Genomic DNA, 21,094 nt, shown 5'->3' on the forward strand with positions numbered 1-21,094 from the left:
GTTTGAGATATTTCGACGTTTAAGCGCTCCTTTTACTCCTTTTTACGTGCAGAATGTAATAAACAACCGTTTAACCGTCGAAACAAGCGGAACAGCTCGCAAATCTCGATGATTTCGTCGATTTTGATGAAAACTGACCGTCATTTCCTTCCCGTTTGACTTATTTCGACGTTTAAGCGCTCCTTTTACTCCTTTTTACGTGCAGAATGCAACGCACAACCGTTTAACCGTCGAAACAAGCGGAACAGTTCGCAAATCTCGATGATTTCGTCGATTTTGATGAAAACTGACCGTCATTTCCTTCCCGTTTGAGATATTTCGACGTTTAAGCGCTCCTTTTACTCCTTTTTACGTGCAGAATGTAATAAACAACCGTTTAACCGTCGAAACAAGCGGAACAGCTCGCAAATCTCGATGATTTCGTCGATTTTGATGTAAACTGACCGTCATTTCCTTACCGTTTGAGATATTTCGACGTTTAAGCGCTCCTTTTACTCCTTTTTTCGTGCAGAATGTAATAAACAACCTTTTAATCGTCGAAACAAGCGGAACAGCTCGCAAATCTCGATGATTTCGTCGATTTTGATGAAAACTGACCGTCATTTCCTTCCCGTTTGAGATATTTCGACGTTTAAGCGCTCATTTCACTCCTTTTTACGTGCAGAATGCAATGCACAACAGTTTAATGGTCGAAACAAGCGGAACAGCTCGCAAATCTCGATGATTTCGTCGATTTTGATGAAAACTGACCGTCATTTCCTTCCCGTTTGAGATTTTTCGACGTTTAAGCGCTCTTTTTACTCCTTTTTACGTGCAGAATGTAATAAACAACCGTTTAACCGTCGAAACAAGCGGAACAGCTCGCAAATCTCGATGATTTCGTCGATTTTGATGTAAACTGACCGTCATTTCCTTCCCCTTTGAGATATTTCGACGTTTAAGCGCTCATTTCACTCCTTTTTACGTGCAGAATGCAATGCACAACAGTTTAATCGTCGAAACAAGCGGAACAGCTCGCAAATCTCGATGATTTCGTCGATTTTGATGTAAACTGACCGTCATTTCCTTCCCGTTTGAGATATTTCGACGTTTAAGCGCTCCTTTTACTCCTTTTTACGTGCAGAATGTAATAAACAACCTTTTAACCGTCGAAACAAGCGGAACAGCTCGCAAATCTCGATGATTTCGTCGATTTTGAAGAAAACTGACCGTCATTTCCTTCCCGTTTGACATATTTCGACGTTTAAGCGCTCCTTTTACTCCTTTTTACGTGCAGAATGCAACGCACAACCGTTTAACCGTCGAAACAAGCGGAACAGCTCGCAAATCTCGATGATTTCGTCGATTTTGATGAAAACTGACCGTCATTTCCTTCCCGTTTGAGATATTTCGACGTTTAAGCGCTCCTTTTACTCCTTTTTACGTGCAGAATGTAATAAACAACAGTTTAACCGTCGAAACAAGCGGAACAGCTCGAAAATCTCGATGATTTCGTCGATTTTGATGAAAACTGACCGTCATTTCCTTCCCGTTTGAGATATTTCGACGTTTAAGCACTCTTTTTACTCCTTTTTACGTGCAGAATGTAATAAACAACCGTTTAACAGTCGAAACAAGCGGAACAGCTCGCAAATCTCGATGATTTCGTCGATTTTGATGTAAACTGACCGTCATTTCCTTCCCGTTTGAGATATTTCGACGTTTAAGCGCTCATTTCACTCCTTTTTACGTGCAGAATGTAATAAACAACCGTTTAACCGTCGAAACAAGCGGAACAGCTCGCAAATCTCGATGATTCCGTCGATTTTGATGAAAACTGACCGTCATTTCCTTCCCGTTTGAGATATTTCGACGTTTAAGCGCTCTTTTTACTCCTTTTTACGTGCAGAATGTAATAAACAACCGTTTAACCGTCGAAACAAGCGGAACAGCTCGCAAATCTCGATGATTTCGTCGATTTTGATGAAAACTGACCGTCATTTCCTTCCCGTTTGACATATTTCGACGTTTAAGCGCTCCTTTTACTCCTTTTTACGTGCAGAATGCAACGCACAACCGTTTAACCGTCGAAACAAGCGGAACAGCTCGCAAATCTCGATGATTTCATCGATTTTGATGTAAACTGACCGTCATTTCCTTCCCGTTTGAGATATTTCGACGTTTAAGCGCTCATTTCACTCCTTTTTACGTGCAGAATGTAATAAACAACCGTTTAACCGTCGAAACAAGCGGAACAGCTCGCAAATCTCGATGATTCCGTCGATTTTGATGAAAACTGACCGTCATTTCCTTCCCGTTTGAGATATTTCGACGTTTAAGCGCTCTTTTTACTCCTTTTTACGTGCAGAATGTAATAAACAACCGTTTAACCGTCGAAACAAGCGGAACAGCTCGCAAATCTCGATGATTTCGTCGATTTTGATGTAAACTGACCGTCATTTCCTTCCCGTTTGAGATATTTCGACGTTTAAGCGCTCATTTCACTCCTTTTTACGTGCAGAATGTAATAAACAACCGTTTAACCGTCGAAACAAGCGGAACAGCTCGCAAATCTCGATGATTCCGTCGATTTTGATGAAAACTGACCGTCATTTCCTTCCCGTCTGAGATATTTCGACGTTTAAGCGCTCTTTTTACTCCTTTTTACGTGCAGAATGTAATAAACAACCGTTTAACCGTCGAAACAAGCGGAACAGCTCGCAAATCTCGATGATTTCGTCGATTTTGATGAAAACTGACCGTCATTTCCTTCCCGTTTGACATATTTCGACGTTTAAGCGCTCCTTTTACTCCTTTTTACGTGCAGAATGCAACGCACAACCGTTTAACCGTCGAAACAAGCGGAACAGCTCGCAAATCTCGATGATTTCATCGATTTTGATGAAAACTGACCGTCATTTCCTTCCCGTTTGAGATATTTCGACGTTTAAGCGCTCCTTTTACTCCTTTTTACGTGCAGAATGTAATAAACAACCGTTTAACCGTCGAAACAAGCGGAACAGCTCGCAAATCTCGATGATTTCGTCGATTTTGATGAAAACTGACCGTCATTTCCTTCCCGTTTGAGATATTTCGAGGTTTAAGCGCTCATTTCACTCCTTTTTACGTGCAGAATGCAATGCACAACAGTTTAATCGTCGAAACAAGCGGAACAGCTCGCAAATCTCGATGATTTCGTCGATTTTGATGAAAACTGACCGTCATTTCCTTCCCGTTTGAGATATTTCGACGTTTAAGCGCTCCTTTTACTCCTTTTTACGTGCAGAATGTAATAAACAACCTTTTAACCGTCGAAACAAGCGGAACAGCTCGCAAATCTCGATGATTCCGTCGATTTTGATGAAAACTGACCGTCATTTCCTTCCCGTTTGAGATATTTCGACGTTTAAGCGCTCCTTTTACTCCTTTTTACGTGCAGAATGTAATAAACAACCGTTTAACCGTCGAAACAAGCGGAACAGCTCGCAAATCTCGATGATTTCGTCGATTTTGATGTAAACTGACCGTCATTTCCTTACCGTTTGAGATATTTCGACGTTTAAGCGCTCCTTTTACTCCTTTTTTCGTGCAGAATGTAATAAACAACCTTTTAATCGTCGAAACAAGCGGAACAGCTCGCAAATCTCGATGATTTCGTCGATTTTGATGAAAACTGACCGTCATTTCCTTCCCGTTTGAGATATTTCGACGTTTAAGCGCTCATTTCACTCCTTTTTACGTGCAGAATGCAATGCACAACAGTTTAATGGTCGAAACAAGCGGAACAGCTCGCAAATCTCGATGATTTCGTCGATTTTGATGTAAACTGACCGTCATTTCCTTCCCGTTTGAGATATTTCGACGTTTAAGCGCTCCTTTTACTCCTTTTTACGTGCAGAATGTAATAAACAACCTTTTAACCGTCGAAACAAGCGGAACAGCTCGCAAATCTCGATGATTTCGTCGATTTTGATGATAACTGACCGTCATTTCCTTCCCGTTTGAGATTTTTCGACGTTTAAGCGCTCCTTTTACTCCTTTTTACGTGCAGAATGCAACGCACAACCGTTTAACCGTCGAAACAAGCGGAACAGCTCGCAAATCTCGATGATTTCGTCGATTTTGATGAAAACTGACCGTCATTTCCTTCCCGTTTGAGATATTTCGACGTTTAAGCGCTCCTTTTACTCCTTTTTACGTGCAGAATGTAATAAACAACAGTTTAACCGTCGAAACAAGCGGAACAGCTCGAAAATCTCGATGATTTCGTCGATTTTGATGAAAACTGACCGTCATTTCCTTCCCGTTTGAGATATTTCGACGTTTAAGCGCTCTTTTTACTCCATTTTACGTGCAGAATGTAATAAACAACCGTTTAACCGTCGAAACAAGCGGAACAGCTCGCAAATCTCGATGATTTCGTCGATTTTGATGTAAACTGACCGTCATTTCCTTCCCGTTTGAGATATTTCGACGTTTAAGCGCTCCTTTTACTCCTTTTTACGTGCAGAATGTAATAAACAACCGTTTAACCGTCGAAACAAGCGGAACAGCTCGCAAATCTCGATGATTTCGTCGATTTTGATGAAAACTGACCGTCATTTCCTTCCCGTTTGAGATATTTCGACGTTTAAGCGCTCTTTTTACTCCATTTTACGTGCAGAATGTAATAAACAACCGTTTAACCGTCGAAACAAGCGGAACAGCTCGCAAATCTCGATGATTTCGTCGATTTTGATGTAAACTGACCGTCATTTCCTTCCCGTTTGAGATATTTCGACGTTTAAGCGCTCCTTTTACTCCTTTTTACGTGCAGAATGCAACGCACAACCGTTTAACCGTCGAAACAAGCGGAACAGCTCGCAAATCTCGATGATTTCGTCGATTTTGATGAAAACTGACCGTCATTTCCTTCCCGTTTGAGATATTTCGACGTTTAAGCGCTCCTTTTACTCCTTTTTACGTGCAGAATGTAATAAACAACCGTTTAACCGTCGAAACAAGCGGAACAGCTCGCAAATCTCGATGATTTCGTCGATTTTGATGTAAACTGACCGTCATTTCCTTCCCGTTTGAGATATTTCGACGTTTAAGCGCTCCTTTTACTCCTTTTTACGTGCAGAATGCAACGCACAACCGTTTAACCGTCGAAACAAGCGGAACAGCTCGCAAATCTCGATGATTTCGTCGATTTTGATGAAAACTGACCGTCATTTCCTTCCCGTTTGAGATATTTCGACGTTTAAGCGCTCCTTTTACTCCTTTTTACGTGCAGAATGTAATAAACAACCGTTTAACCGTCGAAACAAGCGGAACAGCTCGCAAATCTCGATGATTTCGTCGATTTTGATGTAAACTGACCGTCATTTCCTTACCGTTTGAGATATTTCGACGTTTAAGCGCTCCTTTCACTCCTTTTTTCGTGCAGAATGTAATAAACAACCTTTTAATCGTCGAAACAAGCGGAACAGCTCGCAAATCTCGATGATTTCGTCGATTTTGATGAAAACTGACCGTCATTTCCTTCCCGTTTGAGATATTTCGACGTTTAAGCGCTCATTTCACTCCTTTTTACGTGCAGAATGCAATGCACAACAGTTTAATGGTCGAAACAAGCGGAACAGCTCGCAAATCTCGATGATTTCGTCGATTTTGATGTAAACTGACCGTCATTTCCTTCCCGTTTGAGATATTTCGACGTTTAAGCGCTCTTTTTACTCCATTTTACGTGCAGAATGTAATAAACAACCGTTTAACCGTCGAAACAAGCGGAACAGCTCGCAAATCTCGATGATTTCGTCGATTTTGATGTAAACTGACCGTCATTTCCTTCCCGTTTGAGATATTTCGACGTTTAAGCGCTCCTTTTACTCCTTTTTACGTGCAGAATGCAACGCACAACCGTTTAACCGTCGAAACAAGCGGAACAGCTCGCAAATCTCGATGATTTCGTCGATTTTGATGAAAACTGACCGTCATTTCCTTCCCGTTTGAGATATTTCGACGTTTAAGCGCTCCTTTTACTCCTTTTTACGTGCAGAATGTAATAAACAACCGTTTAACCGTCGAAACAAGCGGAACAGCTCGCAAATCTCGATGATTTCGTCGATTTTGATGTAAACTGACCGTCATTTCCTTACCGTTTGAGATATTTCGACGTTTAAGCGCTCCTTTCACTCCTTTTTTCGTGCAGAATGTAATAAACAACCTTTTAATCGTCGAAACAAGCGGAACAGCTCGCAAATCTCGATGATTTCGTCGATTTTGATGAAAACTGACCGTCATTTCCTTCCCGTTTGAGATATTTCGACGTTTAAGCGCTCATTTCACTCCTTTTTACGTGCAGAATGCAATGCACAACAGTTTAATGGTCGAAACAAGCGGAACAGCTCGCAAATCTCGATGATTTCGTCGATTTTGATGTAAACTGACCGTCATTTCCTTCCCGTTTGAGATATTTCGACGTTTAAGCGCTCCTTTTACTCCTTTTTACGTGCAGAATGTAATAAACAACCTTTTAACCGTCGAAACAAGCGGAACAGCTCGCAAATCTCGATGATTTCGTCGATTTTGATGATAACTGACCGTCATTTCCTTCCCGTTTGAGATTTTTCGACGTTTAAGCGCTCCTTTTACTCCTTTTTACGTGCAGAATGCAACGCACAACCGTTTAACCGTCGAAACAAGCGGAACAGCTCGCAAATCTCGATGATTTCGTCGATTTTGATGAAAACTGACCGTCATTTCCTTCCCGTTTGAGATATTTCGACGTTTAAGCGCTCCTTTTACTCCTTTTTACGTGCAGAATGTAATAAACAACAGTTTAACCGTCGAAACAAGCGGAACAGCTCGAAAATCTCGATGATTTCGTCGATTTTGATGAAAACTGACCGTCATTTCCTTCCCGTTTGAGATATTTCGACGTTTAAGCGCTCTTTTTACTCCTTTTTACGTGCAGAATGTAATAAACAACCGTTTAACCGTCGAAACAAGCGGAACAGCTCGCAAATCTCGATGATTTCTTCGATTTTGATGAAAACTGACCGTCATTTCCTTCCCGTTTGACATATTTCGACGTTTAAGCGCTCCTTTTACTCCTTTTTACGTGCAGAATGCAACGCACAACCGTTTAACCGTCGAAACAAGCGGAACAGCTCGCAAATCTCGATGATTTCATCGATTTTGATGAAAACTGACCGTCATTTCCTTCCCGTTTGAGATATTTCGACGTTTAAGCGCTCCTTTTACTCCTTTTTACGTGCAGAATGTAATAAACAACCGTTTAACCGTCGAAACAAGCGGAACAGCTCGCAAATCTCGATGATTTCTTCGATTTTGATGAAAACTGACCGTCATTTCCTTCCCGTTTGACATATTTCGACGTTTAAGCGCTCCTTTTACTCCTTTTTACGTGCAGAATGTAATAAACAACCGTTTAACCGTCGAAACAAGCGGAACAGCTCGCAAATCTCGATGATTTCGTCGATTTTGATGTAAACTGACCGTCATTTCCTTCCCGTTTGAGATATTTCGACGTTTAAGCGCTCTTTTTACTCCATTTTACGTGCAGAATGTAATAAACAACCGTTTAACCGTCGAAACAAGCGGAACAGCTCGCAAATCTCGATCATTTCGTCGATTTTGATGTAAACTGACCGTCATTTCCTTCCCGTTTGAGATATTTCGACGTTTAAGCGCTCCTTTTACTCCTTTTTACGTGCAGAATGCAACGCACAACCGTTTAACCGTCGAAAAAAGCGGAACAGCTCGCAAATCTCGATGATTTCGTCGATTTTGATGAAAACTGACCGTCATTTCCTTCCCGTTTGAGATATTTCGACGTTTAAGCGCTCCTTTTACTCCTTTTTACGTGCAGAATGTAATAAACAACCATTTAACCGTCGAAACAAGCGGAACAGCTCGCAAATCTCGATGATTTCGTCGATTTTGATGAAAACTGACCGTCATTTCCTTCCCGTTTGAGATATTTCGACGTTTAAGCGCTCCTTTTACTCCTTTTTACGTGCAGAATGTAATAAACAACAGTTTAACCGTCGAAACAAGCGGAACAGATCGCAAATCTCGATGATTCCGTCGATTTTGGTGAAAACTGACAGTCATTTCCTTCCCGTTTGAGATATTTAGACGTTTAAGCGCTCCTTTTACTCCTTTTTACGTGCAGAATGCAACGCACAACCGTTTAACCGTCGAAACAAGCGGAACAGCTCGCAAATCTCGATGATTTCGTCGATTTTGATGAAAACTGACCGTCATTTCCTTCCCGTTTGAGATATTTCGACGTTCAAGCGCTCCTTTTACTCCTTTATACGTGCAGAATGCAATGCACAACAGTTTAATCGTCGAAACAAGCGGAACAGATCGCAAATCTCGATGATTCCGTCGAATTTGGTGAAAACTGACAGTCATTTCCTTCCCGTTTGAGATATTTCGAGGTTTAAGCGCTCATTTCACTCCTTTTTACGTGCAGAATGCAATGCACAACAGTTTAATCGTCGAAACAAGCGGAACAGCTCGCAAATCTCGATGATTTCGTCGATTTTGAAGAAAACTGACCGTCATTTCCTTCCCGTTTGAGATATTTCGACGTTTAAGCGCTCCTTTTACTCCTTTTTACGTGCAGAATGCAACGCACAACCGTTTAATCGTCGAAACAAGCGGAACAGATCGCAAATCTCGATGATTCCGTCGATTTTGGTGAAAACTGACAGTCATTTCCTTCCCGTTTGAGATATTTCGACGTTTAAGCGCTCTTTTTACTCCTTTTTACGTGCAGAATGTAATAAACAACCGTTTAACCGTCGAAACAAGCGGAACAGCTCGCAAATCTCGATGATTTCGTCGATTTTGATGAAAACTGACCGTCATTTCCTTCCCGTTTGAGATATTTCGACGTTTAAGCGCTCTTTTTACTCCTTTTTACGTGCAGAATGTAATAAACAACCGTTTAACCGTCGAAACAAGCGGAACAGCTCGCAAATCTCGATGATTTCGTCGATTTTGATGAAAACTGACCGTCATTTCCTTCCCGTTTGAGATATTTCGACGTTTAAGCGCTCTTTTTACTCCTTTTTACGTGCAGAATGTAATACACAACCGTTTAACCGTCGAAACAAGCGGAACAGCTCGCAAATCTCGATGATTTCGTTGATTTTGATGTAAACTGACCGTCATTTCCTTCCCGTTTGAGATATTTCGACGCTTAAGCGCTCCTTTTACTCCTTTTTGCGTGCAGAATGTAATAAACAACCGTTTAACCGTCGAAACAAGCGGAACAGCTCGCAAATCTCGATGATTCCGTCGATTTTGGTGAAAACTGACAGTCATTTCCTTCCCGTTTGAGATATTTCGAGGTTTAAGCGCTCATTTCACTCCTTTTTACGTGCAGAATGCAATGCACAACAGTTTAATCGTCGAAACAAGCGGAACAGATCGCAAATCTCGATGATTTCATCGATTTTGAAGAAAACTGACCGTCATTTCCTTCCCGTTTGAGATATTTCGACGTTTAAGCGCTCCTTTTACTCCTTTTTACGTGCAGAATGTAATAAACAACCGTTTAACCGTCGAAACAAGCGGAACAGCTCGCAAATCTCGATGATTTCGTCGATTTTGATGTAAACTGACCGTCATTTCCTTCCCGTTTGAGATATTTCGACGTTTAAGCGCTCCTTTTACTCCTTTTTACGTGCAGAATGTAATAAACAACCGTTTAACCGTCGAAACAAGCGGAACAGCTCGAAAAACTAGATGATTTCGTCGATTTTGAAGAAAACTGACCGTCATTTCCTTCCCGTTTGAGATATTTCGACGTTTAAGCGCTCCTTTTACTCCTTTTTACGTGCAGAATGCAACGCACAACCGTTTAACCGTCGAAACAAGCGGAACAGCTCGCAAATCTCGATGATTTCGTCGATTTTGATGTAAACTGACCGTCATTTCCTTCCCGTTTGAGATATTTCGACGTTTAAGCGCTCTTTTTACTCCATTTTACGTGCAGAATGTAATAAACAACCGTTTAACCGTCGAAACAAGCGGAACAGCTCGCAAATCTCGATGATTTCGTCGATTTTGATGTAAACTGACCGTCATTTCCTTCCAGTTTGAGATATTTCGACGTTTAAGCGCTCATTTCACTCCTTTTTACGTGCAGAATGTAATAAACAACCGTTTAACCGTCGAAACAAGCGGAACAGCTCGCAAATCTCGATGATTTCGTCGATTTTGATGAAAACTGACCGTCATTTCCTTCCCGTTTGAGATATTTCGACGATTAAGCGCTCTTTTTACTCCTTTTTACGTGCAGAATGTAATAAACAACCGTTTAACCGTCGAAACAAGCGGAACAGCTCGCAAATCTCGATGATTTCGTCGATTTTGAAGAAAACTGACCGTCATTTCCTTCCCGTTTGAGATATTTCGACGTTTAAGCGCTCCTTTTACTCCTTTTTACGTGCAGAATGTAATAAACAGCCGTTTAACCGTCGAAACAAGCGGAACAGCTCGCAAATCTCGATGATTTCGTCGATTTTGATGAAAACTGACCGTCATTTCCTTCCCGCTGGAGATATTTCGACGTTGAAGCGCTCCTTTTACTCCTTTTTACGTGCAGAATGTAATAAACAACCGCTTAACCGTCGAAACAAGCGGAACAGCTCGCAAATCTGGATGATTTCGTCGATTTTGAAGAAAACTGACCGTCATTTCCTTCCCGGTTGAGATATTTCGACGTTTAAGCGCTCCTTTTACTCCTTTTTACGTGCAGAATGCAACGCACAACCGTTTAACCGTCGAAACAAGCGGAACAGCTCGCAAATCTCGATGATTTCGTCGATTTTGATGAAAACTGGCCGTCATTTCCTTCCCGTTTGAGATATTTCGACGTTCAAGCGCTCCTTTTACTCCTTTTTACGTGCAGAATGCAATGCACAACAGTTTAATCGTCGAAACAAGCGGAACAGATCGCAAATCTCGATGATTCCGTCGATTTTGGTGAAAACTGACAGTCATTTCCTTCCCGTTTGAGATATTTCGAGGTTTAAGCGCTCATTTCACTCCTTTTTACGTGCAGAATGCAATGCACAACAGTTTAATCGTCGAAACAAGCGGAACAGCTCGCAAATCTCGATGATTTCGTCGATTTTGAAGAAAACTGACCGTCATTTCCTTCCCGTTTGAGATATTTCGACGTTTAAGCGCTCCTTTTACTCCTTTTTACGTGCAGAATGCAACGCACAACCGTTTAATCGTCGAAACAAGCGGAACAGATCGCAAATCTCGATGATTCCGTCGATTTTGGTGAAAACTGACAGTCATTTCCTTCCCGTTTGAGATATTTCGACGTTTAAGCGCTCTTTTTACTCCTTTTTACGTGCAGAATGTAATAAACAACCGTTTAACCGTCGAAACAAGCGGAACAGCTCGCAAATCTCGATGATTTCGTCGATTTTGATGAAAACTGACCGTCATTTCCTTCCCGTTTGAGATATTTCGACGTTTAAGCGCTCCTTTTACTCCTTTTTACGTGCAGAATGTAATAAACAACCGTTTAACCGTCGAAACAAGCGGAACAGCTCGCAAATCTCGATTATTTCGTCGATTTTGATGAAAACTGACCGTCATTTCCTTCCCGTTTGAGATATTTCGACGTTTAAGCGCTCATTTCACTCCTTTTTACGTGCAGAATGCAATGCACAACAGTTTAATCGTCGAAACAAGCGGAACAGCTCGCAAATCTCGATGATTTCGTCGATTTTGATGAAAACTGACCGTCATTTCCTTCCCGTTTGAGATATTTCGACGTTCAAGCGCTCCTTTTACTCCTTTTTACGTGCAGAAAGCAATGCACAACAGTTTAATCGTCGAAACAAGCGGAACAGCTCGCAAATCTCGATGATTTCGTCGATTTTGAAGAAAACTGACCGTCATTTCCTTCCCGTTTGAGATATTTCGACGTTTAAGCGCTCTTTTTACTCCTTTTTACGTGCAGAATGTAATAAACAACCGTTTAACCGTCGAAACAAGCGGAACAGCTCGCAAATCTCGATGATTTCGACGATTTTGATGAAAACTGACCGTCATTTCCTTCCCGTTTGACATATTTCGACGTTTAAGCGCTCCTTTTACTCCTTTTTACGTGCAGAATGTAATAGACAACCGTTTAACCGTCGAAACAAGCGGAACAGCTCGCAAATCTCGATGATTTCGTCGATTTTGATGAAAACTGACCGTCATTTCCTTCCCGTTTGAGATATTTCGACGTTTAAGCGGTCTTTTCACGCCATTTTACGTGCGGAACGTAATGCACGACCGTATAAACATCGAAGCAAACCGAACAGCTGGCAAATTGCGATGATTTCGTCGATTTTGACGAAAACAAACCGTCATTTCCTTCCCGTTTGAGATATTTCGAAGTTTAAGCACTCTTCTCACTCCATTTTACAGGCGGAAGGTCGTGCACTGCCGTTCAAACTTCGAAACAAACCCAACAGCTGGCAAATCGCGATGATTTCGTCGATTTCGACGAAAACTGACAGTCATTTCCTTCCCGTTTGAGATATTTCTATGTTTAAGCGCTCTTTTCACTCCATTTTAAGTGCAGAGTGTAATGCACGCACGTTTCAGAATCGAAACAATCCCAGCAGCTTGCAAATCGCCACGATTTCGTCGATTTTGACGAATACTAACCGTCATTTCCGTCCCGTTTGTGATATTTCGACCTTTAAGCGCTCTTTTCACTCCATTTAACGTGCAGAATGTAATGCACGGCCGTTTATACGTCGAAAGAAGCCCAGCAGCTCGCAAATCGCATCGATTTCGTCGATTTTGACGAATACTAACCGTCATTTCGGTCCCGTTAGAGATATTTCGACGTTTAAGCGCTCCTTTCACTCCATGTTACGTGCAGAATGTAATGCACTCCAGTTTGAAGGTCGAAACAAACCGAACAGCTCGCAAATCGAGATGATTTCGTCGATTTTGACGATAACTAACAGTCATATCCTTCCCGTTTAGGATATTTCGACGTTTAAGCGCTTTTTGCACTCTATTTTACGTGTCGAATGTAATGCATGCCCGCAATAACCCGCGAAACAATCCCAACAGATCGCAAATCTCCACGATTATGCCGATTTTGACGAAGACTAACCGTCATTTCCTTCCCGTTTTAGATATATCGACGTTTAAGCGTTTTCTACACTCCATTTTATGTGCGGAATGTAAGGCACGCACGTTTTAGTTTCGGAACAAACAGCACATCTCTCAAATCGCGATGATTTCGTCGATTTTGAGGAAAGCTAACCGTCATTTCCTACCCGTTTGAGATATTTCGACGTTTAAGCGCTCCTTTCACTCCATGTTACGTGCAGAATGTAATGCATGCCCGTTTACCGTCGAAACAATCCCAGCAGCTCGCAAATTGCGATGATTTCACGATTTTGAAGAAAACTAACCGTCATTTCCTTCCCGTTTGAGATATTTAGACGTTTAAGCGTTTTCTACACTCCATTTTATGTGCAGAATGTAAGGCACGCACGATTTAGTTTCGGAACAAACAGAACATCTCTCAAATCGCGATGATTTCGTCGATTTTGAGGAAAGCTAACCGTCATTTCCTACCCGTTTGAGATATTTCGACGTTTAAGCGCTCCTTTCACTCCATGTTACGTGCAGAATGTAATGCATGCCCGTTTACCGTCGAAACAATCCCAGCAGCTCGCAAATTGCGATGATTTCGTCGATTATGACGAATACTAACCGTCATTTCCTTAACGTTTGAGATATTTCGACGTTTAAGCGCTCTTTTCACTCCATTTAACGTGCAGAATGTAATGCACTGCCGTTTATACGTCGAAAGAAGCCCAGCAGCTCGCAAATCGCATCGATTTCGTCGATTTTGACGAATACTAACCGTCATTTCGGTCCCGTTTGAGATATTTCGACGTTTAAGCGCTCCTTTCACTCCATGTTACGTGCAGAATGTAATGCACTCCAGTTTGAAGGTCGAAACAAACCGAACAGCTCGCAAATCGAGATGATTTCGTCGATTTTGACGATAACTAACAGTCATATCCTTCCCGTTTAGGATATTTCGACGTTTAAGCGCTTTTTGCACTCTATTTTACGTGTCGAATGTAATGCATGCCCGCAATAACCCGCGAAACAATCCCAACAGATCGCAAATCTCCACGATTATGCCGATTTTGACGAAGACTAACCGTCATTTCCTTCCCGTTTTAGATATATCGACGTTTAAGCGTTTTCTACACTCCATTTTATGTGCGGAATGTAAGGTGTTACGCCGGGCGACACTCTGCCTAGACCTGGCCACACACCGCGGGCAAGATGGTCACCAGATGTCCGCTCATCCTTACTGCGTACCCTCAATATTCTCAAGTACCCTCCATAAATCTCAGCAATTTCCTAGTCGAGGTCCTTCGAAACTAACAAAGATTCTTCCGTTGCATTGTTTCCCGAAGTTTATTGCTCGCCACGGGTTGACACGGGAAAGTTTCTGTTTCTCACGTGTGAGGCCTCCCACCAACGACTTTATCTTGAGGGCGGTGAGCATCCTTCCTCACCCACCACCATAGCAAATAACCAATTAACAACGAAGCCTATTTCCCTCACTCTATTAGCCAAAATCGTCGCCAACAAATCCGATGATCCCGTGCGCTAGACACACCTATCCTTAGTTTTCCTCCGGCACAGCTTCATCGTCGAAGCACACTCTTGTTCTCTTCTTCAAACCGTCAACATCTTGTAACCGGGTCAAGATCAATCAACTATAACTTGTATATTCGCATAAGTGCAATCATTTCTTTACGAAGTTGTTGAAATAAATATAAAGTTATACCTGGTGAATCAGTGTAACTACTCAATTAACCACCCCTATTATCCTAAACGAAATAGGGGATCGATCATTTCGTGGCGTCGATTATCTAATCGTAACGGGAATTTACGACTCCCGTTGACGTGCTTCTCCGCGATCTCGTCTCTCCGCGAGTGATCGAACATTTTGGTCCTTCGAGCCGGATCACGTGTCTGTGAAAAGTGCACGCCAGTGACACCCACTACCATACAGTGCCACGTGAATCCAACATAACCAGCAGCGGAAGCGTTACCACTCCAGCGAAGTCAGTAACGCCAAGGGCCGTCACCTTTGAAGAGGCATAATTCGGTGGTTGAAACGCAACCAGGCAGCCTCCCGCCGCAACTGGACAATCGTCAACATAACGATATCCAACAACTTCGTTCTCACTACAAAACGCGTCACTTTAGACAAGTATCACCTTCGTCAACAGAAGTAAGTTCTAACCATTTCAATCTCTATCATATAATAAATAATGGCAACCAGAAATGAACTTGCCGCCTTGCGCCGAAGCCGAGGCCAGTGTGTCAGTCACTTTACACGCTTATCAAAAAAGCTGGACGAAATCGAACAATCCAGCTGTCCGCAAGAGCACGAGTTAATCCAAATTAAAAATCGTCTGGAAACATATGAGACGGAATTCCGCGCCATTCAAAACGAGCTTACAAGTATAGATGAAAAAGAGATCGCGCGCGGCCTTGAAATAGCAGACGAGTACGAAAGATTAGAGCTCCGAGTAATTCACCAATTAAACAATCTACGACTAGTTACGCCGTCGCAATCGACAAACGGCGAATCAGCCGCTGTTCGCGAGGCTGCATCAATTAAATTACCGGAGATTCATGTGCCTATTTTCGACGGTACCGTCGAGAATTGGCATTCATTTTACGACTCCTTCTTGTCCATCATAGATCGAAACGAGCGACTTACACCCGTGCAAAAGTTTCATTATCTCCAATCCTCCCTGACCGGAAGGGCCGCGCGAAGCATACAATCGCTAGACGTCACGGAATTAAATTACTCAATTGCTATCGACATTCTTAAAGAAAAATTCGACTGCCACCGTCAAGTCTGCATGCGCCACTGGGACTTGATTTTTGACTATCCGCAAATAACTAAAGAAACACCCGAAGCCATAGATGATTTTCTCGAGACGGTCAAGGTAAACCTCCAAGCCTTAAAGAAGCTCGGCGAACCAGTCGTATCAAACGTCGTTCTTCTCAAGATATTCACATTGAAACTACCAGCAGCCATCATACGCAAATGGCACCGCACATTGCCAGACAAGAAAATGCCGTCCTACACGCACTTGGTAGAATTTCTGAAAACGCGTACGAACGGTGACAGAACAAATTCAGCATCAACCGTGATGAAACGGGGGTCCGATCGACATAACCGTCAGCAACCGAACTCCCCGCGAGTTCACGCATTCGCGACTACACATAAGCCGTCGATGTGTCCGAATTGCCGAGGACCACACGCAATATGGAATTGTGAAACCTTCAAGGCGCAGTCGCCCAAGGAACGTCTTGAAACGGCCAAAAGGACGTCGCTCTGCACCAATTGTCTAGGCAAGGGTCACACCCTTACTCAATGTACCGCCGGTTCATGTCGCATCTGCAGACAGCGACACCATACATATCTGCACCGAGACCATGATCATCGCAAAGTCCAAACACGTGTAGACCGAACATCGAGCGGTCGATCGTCGAGCGGTCGATCGTCGAGCGGTCGATCATCGAGCGGTCGATCGTCGAACGGTCGATCGTCGAGCGGTCGATCGTCGAGCAGCCGGGCATCCAACGGTCGATCCTCGCCCAGTTCACCGACCCCGCGTTCGTCACATCGTTCGAGACGCGCATCTACGTCTCCCCGAACGTCCCCCCGAACGTCTCTCCGAACATCTCCGCGAACATCGCCGAAACGCGAATCTCGGCTATCGCGAACGACGGGATCGGAACCAAATATATCACCCGGTTCTAAACAACAAAAAGGGCAATGACTTCATCAGACGACTTTGCTAGGGACCGAACCACAGAAAACAGACTCATTGACCTCGCTTCCCTCCGAACCATTGCAGCACGATTTGTTAGTCACAGCGCAGGTCAACATCTTGAATAATAAAATTCAACCATTCCGTTGTCGGGCTTTGCTAGACACCGGTTCTAGCATGAACTTTATTACAGAAAAGCTCGCTAATTCGTTAAAACTCAATCAACGGAAATGTTCGGTCCCAATCGGAACACTCAACACGTTATCGACGACCGCGAAACGCTACATCACGGCCACGATTACCTCCATTGACGGTAGATACGAACGCACCTTGACGTTCCTAATCATACCGACAATATCGCCTTGGATCCCAGATCAACCCATAAATCGCTCAACGATACAGATACCTCGGAATCTCCAACTAGCCGATCCAAGATTCCACATACCCGCTCCGATCGAAATATTGTTGAGCGCCGGGCCAACACTAGCATCACTCTGTGTCGGCCAGCTTGATATCAGTCAAGCAAACGGACCCGACTTGCGTCTGCAAAAAACGCAATTCGGATGGGTCATCGGGGGGAGCCCAACCTCGCAATCACCAGCACACGCATTTCACGCCTCCACGACGGCTTTACAGGCGGATCTCGCCCGGTTCTGGGAAATCGACGAAGGACCTCCCACTGTACACACTTCGGAAGTGGAACGACAGTGCGAGGAACATTTCCGAAACCACGTTCAGCGCAACAACGAAGGGCGATACATTGTCGCTCTCCCGTTTAACGAAACAACCCCTTCGCTTGGATCCTCTAAAGCCATGGCGATGAAGCGACTCACATCCCTATGCCGTCGGTTCCAACGGGACAAACAATTCGAAGCCGACTATCACGCCGTCATACAAGAGTACCTAGAATTAGGACACATGACTAAGATCACCACGGACCACTACACGGACGATGGATATTTTCTGCCACATCACGGCGTGATCAAAGAGTCCAGCCAAACTACGAAACTCCGAGTTGTGTTTGACGGATCTGCACCAACCACCACCGGAGTTTCATTGAACGACGTACTTCATACGGGACCGAAATTACAAGACGACTTATTTTTCATTCTTCTAAGATTTCGCTCTCATCAATACGTCATTACAGGAGATGTTGAAAAAATGTACCGACAATTTCTTGTGCGTCCAGAGGATCGGAAATTCCAACAAATTTTGTGGCGCAACTCTGATGGAAGGGTTGACACTTATCAACTCAACACAGTGACATTCGGGCTGTCAGCGGCCCCTTATCTAGCCATTCGGTGCCTCAGACAACTGGCGGACGACGAGGGACATCGGTACCCTCGAGCAGCGACAGTCTTAAAGCGAGACTTCTACGTCGACGATCTTCTCACGGGAGTTGATACAAGGGGCGAGGCACGATCATTGAGAACGGAGCTCACAGAATTGCTCAAACTGGCCGGCTTAAACATTCGAAAATGGGCATCGAACGACAGGGAACTGCTACGAGGACTTTCCGAGCAGGACATAAACGATAAGCTGCTGCTAGGCGAATCGCAAACGTTCAAAACTCTGGGTGTTATCTGGAATTCCTTTGACGATTCGATCCTGTATTCCGTCAAAATCAACCCTACCTCCCCTCGAGTCACGAAAAGAACAATCAGCTCCGAAATCGCCAAGATCTACGACCCTCTTGGATTACTGGCACCAGTGATCGTTCGAGCTAAGATGCTGCTCCAAAGACTCTGGACATTAAAAATTGACTGGGACGAATCCCTACCGGCCGACTTACATACAGAGTGGAACAGATTTTATACACAGCTACCATTGTTAAACAACGTAAGGTTTCCACGTAAAACCATAATCAAGGCCGCAGCGGAAATTGAGTTACACGGGTTCTGTGACGCCAGCGAAAAGGCGTATGGAGCATGCATTTACCTTCGCACCATCACTCCGGATGGTCATGTCTGGACACGACTTCTCACTGCAAAGTCAAAGGTGGCTCCGCTCAAGTCACAAACCATTCCAAGGCTGGAACTGAGTGGAGCACTTCTTCTCACATCACTGGCCACCACAGTCCTTCAAGCTTTACCAAACAACATTTCTAGGACTGTTTATTGGACTGACTCCACAATCGTTCTGCATTGGATTAATACATCACCCCATACGCTGAAAACCTTTGTCGCTAATCGAGTGACTGAAATTCAACAGAAGACTCACACCTCAGATTGGCGTCACATTCCCACTACCGACAACCCTGCAGATCTCATATCTCGAGGCCAATCGCCCGAAGACTTCCTACGATCAACCATTTGGCAACATGGACCGGTATGGCTCCAACATCCTGAAGAATACTGGCCGACGTGGAACCCAGTACCATTGACCGAAATTCCGGAACAGAAGAAGGCAACCTGTCTGTCCGTGACTCCGGCTGACCACAGTCTACTGGAGCGATTTTCGTCTTGGCCCAAGCTGATGAGAATTACCGCTCGTTGTCTTAGATGGCGACAGAAACAGGATCGACGGGGACCTCTAACCACGCGTGATTTAACCAATGCGCATAACAAACTGATCAAATTACTACAGTTCTGTTATTTTTCAGATGAAATCCATATTCTCCGAACAGACCGAAATTCTGCAATGAAGGGGAAATTACGACGACTCAACCCGTTTCTGGACAAGGACGGGATATTGCGAGTCGGAGGTCGACTCGGTCACTCACCAATGCCCTTCAGTCAGAAGCATCCAATCATTCTACCGAAATCCTCAGTTACAGCGCTCATAATCGAGCATGAACACCTCCTGAATCTCCACTCCGGAACTCAAGCCACCTTATATGCTCTAAGAAGAACTTATTGGCCTATCGACGGCCGTAGTCAAGTTTGGAGCACGCTGAAGAAGTGCGTCCGTTGCTGCCGAGCTAACCCACCTCCAGTGGACTACGTGATGGGTGACCTTCCAGCTGCACGGATAACGGAATCTCGGCCATTTACCAACGTCGGAATCGACTATTGCGGACCTTTCTACATCAAAGAACGAAAGGATCGCAACCGACGTAAAATCAAGACATATGTAGCAATCTTCGTATGTCTGGCAGTTAAAGCAGTCCACATCGAGCTGGTCAGCGACCTCACTAGCGAGGCCTTCATTGCTGCTCTGCGAAGATTCATCGCTCGCCGAGGATTCTGCGCAACAATTTACTCCGACAACGGTACCAACTTCGTTGGCGCCAACAACGAACTACGAGAGCTTCGAAACCTCCTGCAGGCCGACGATCATAAGGTAAAGGTTCAGTCCTTTTTGGCCGACCGACGGATCGAATGGCGCTTCATCCCTCCCAACTCACCTCATTTCGGCGGGTTGTGGGAGGCTGCAGTGAAATCCTTCAAACGACATCTCAGACGTGTCGCAGGTAACGAGCTCTTAACCTTCGAAAATTTCAACACACTAATCATTGAAATCGAGTCCATCCTGAACTCCCGTCCGCTGACTCCAATTTCATCCGACCCAAACGATCTCCTTGTCCTTACCCCTGGTCACTTCCTCATCGGAGATTCATTAACCAGCATTCGAGAACGAGATTTCAGGGACACTCCAACCAATCGTCTCTCCAGCTGGCAACATATTCAAAAACTCAAGCAGCATTTCTGGCGCCGCTGGCATCGGGAGTATCTGAACGAACTGAACATCCGAAACAAATGGAACAAGGGCAATCACGACATACGAGAAGGCACCATCGTCCTTCTCAGAGAAGATAACGTTCCACCGATGCACTGGCCCTTAGGCCGTGTAGTCAAGATCCATCCCGGAGCCGATGGTATCATTCGAACAGCGACGGTGCAGACATCATCGAGCCTCCTGGATCGCGGCGTCAAAAGACTGGTCCCCCTGCCATGTCAATCAGCCCGAGTCGAGTCCGGACAATCACCGACATCGAAGGAGATGGATCACACACCCACCTGACCCACATCTAAGGTTGATCGGTGCCCTCTCAACGGGGGGAGGATGTTACGCCGGGCGACACTCTGCCTAGACCTGGCCACACACCGCGGGCAAGATGGTCACCAGATGTCCGCTCATCCTTACTGCGTACCCTCAATATTCTCAAGTACCCTCCATAAATCTCAGCAATTTCCTAGTCGAGGTCCTTCGAAACTAACAAAGATTCTTCCGTTGCATTGTTTCCCGAAGTTTATTGCTCGCCACGGGTTGACACGGGAAAGTTTCTGTTTCTC

At 44.2% G+C, this 21,094-nt stretch overlaps 1 protein-coding gene across 1 annotated transcript; it reads left to right on the plus strand.

The window, feature by feature from the left end:
• Window positions 1–15,341: 15,341 nt before the first annotated feature.
• LOC138183224 (uncharacterized) lies at window positions 15,342–20,822 on the plus strand. Its single transcript, XM_069119895.1, has 2 exons — window positions 15,342–16,461; window positions 16,891–20,822. The coding sequence occupies exons 1-2, from the start codon at window positions 15,342–15,344 to the stop codon at window positions 20,820–20,822; spliced, it is 5,052 nt and encodes a 1,683-aa protein (XP_068975996.1).
• Window positions 20,823–21,094: the final 272 nt, after the last annotated feature.

This window comes from Bombus flavifrons, chromosome 9, assembly GCF_040668555.2.
Source record: "Bombus flavifrons isolate JBK064 chromosome 9, iyBomFlav1_principal, whole genome shotgun sequence".
NCBI lineage: Eukaryota > Metazoa > Arthropoda > Insecta > Hymenoptera > Apidae > Bombus > Bombus flavifrons.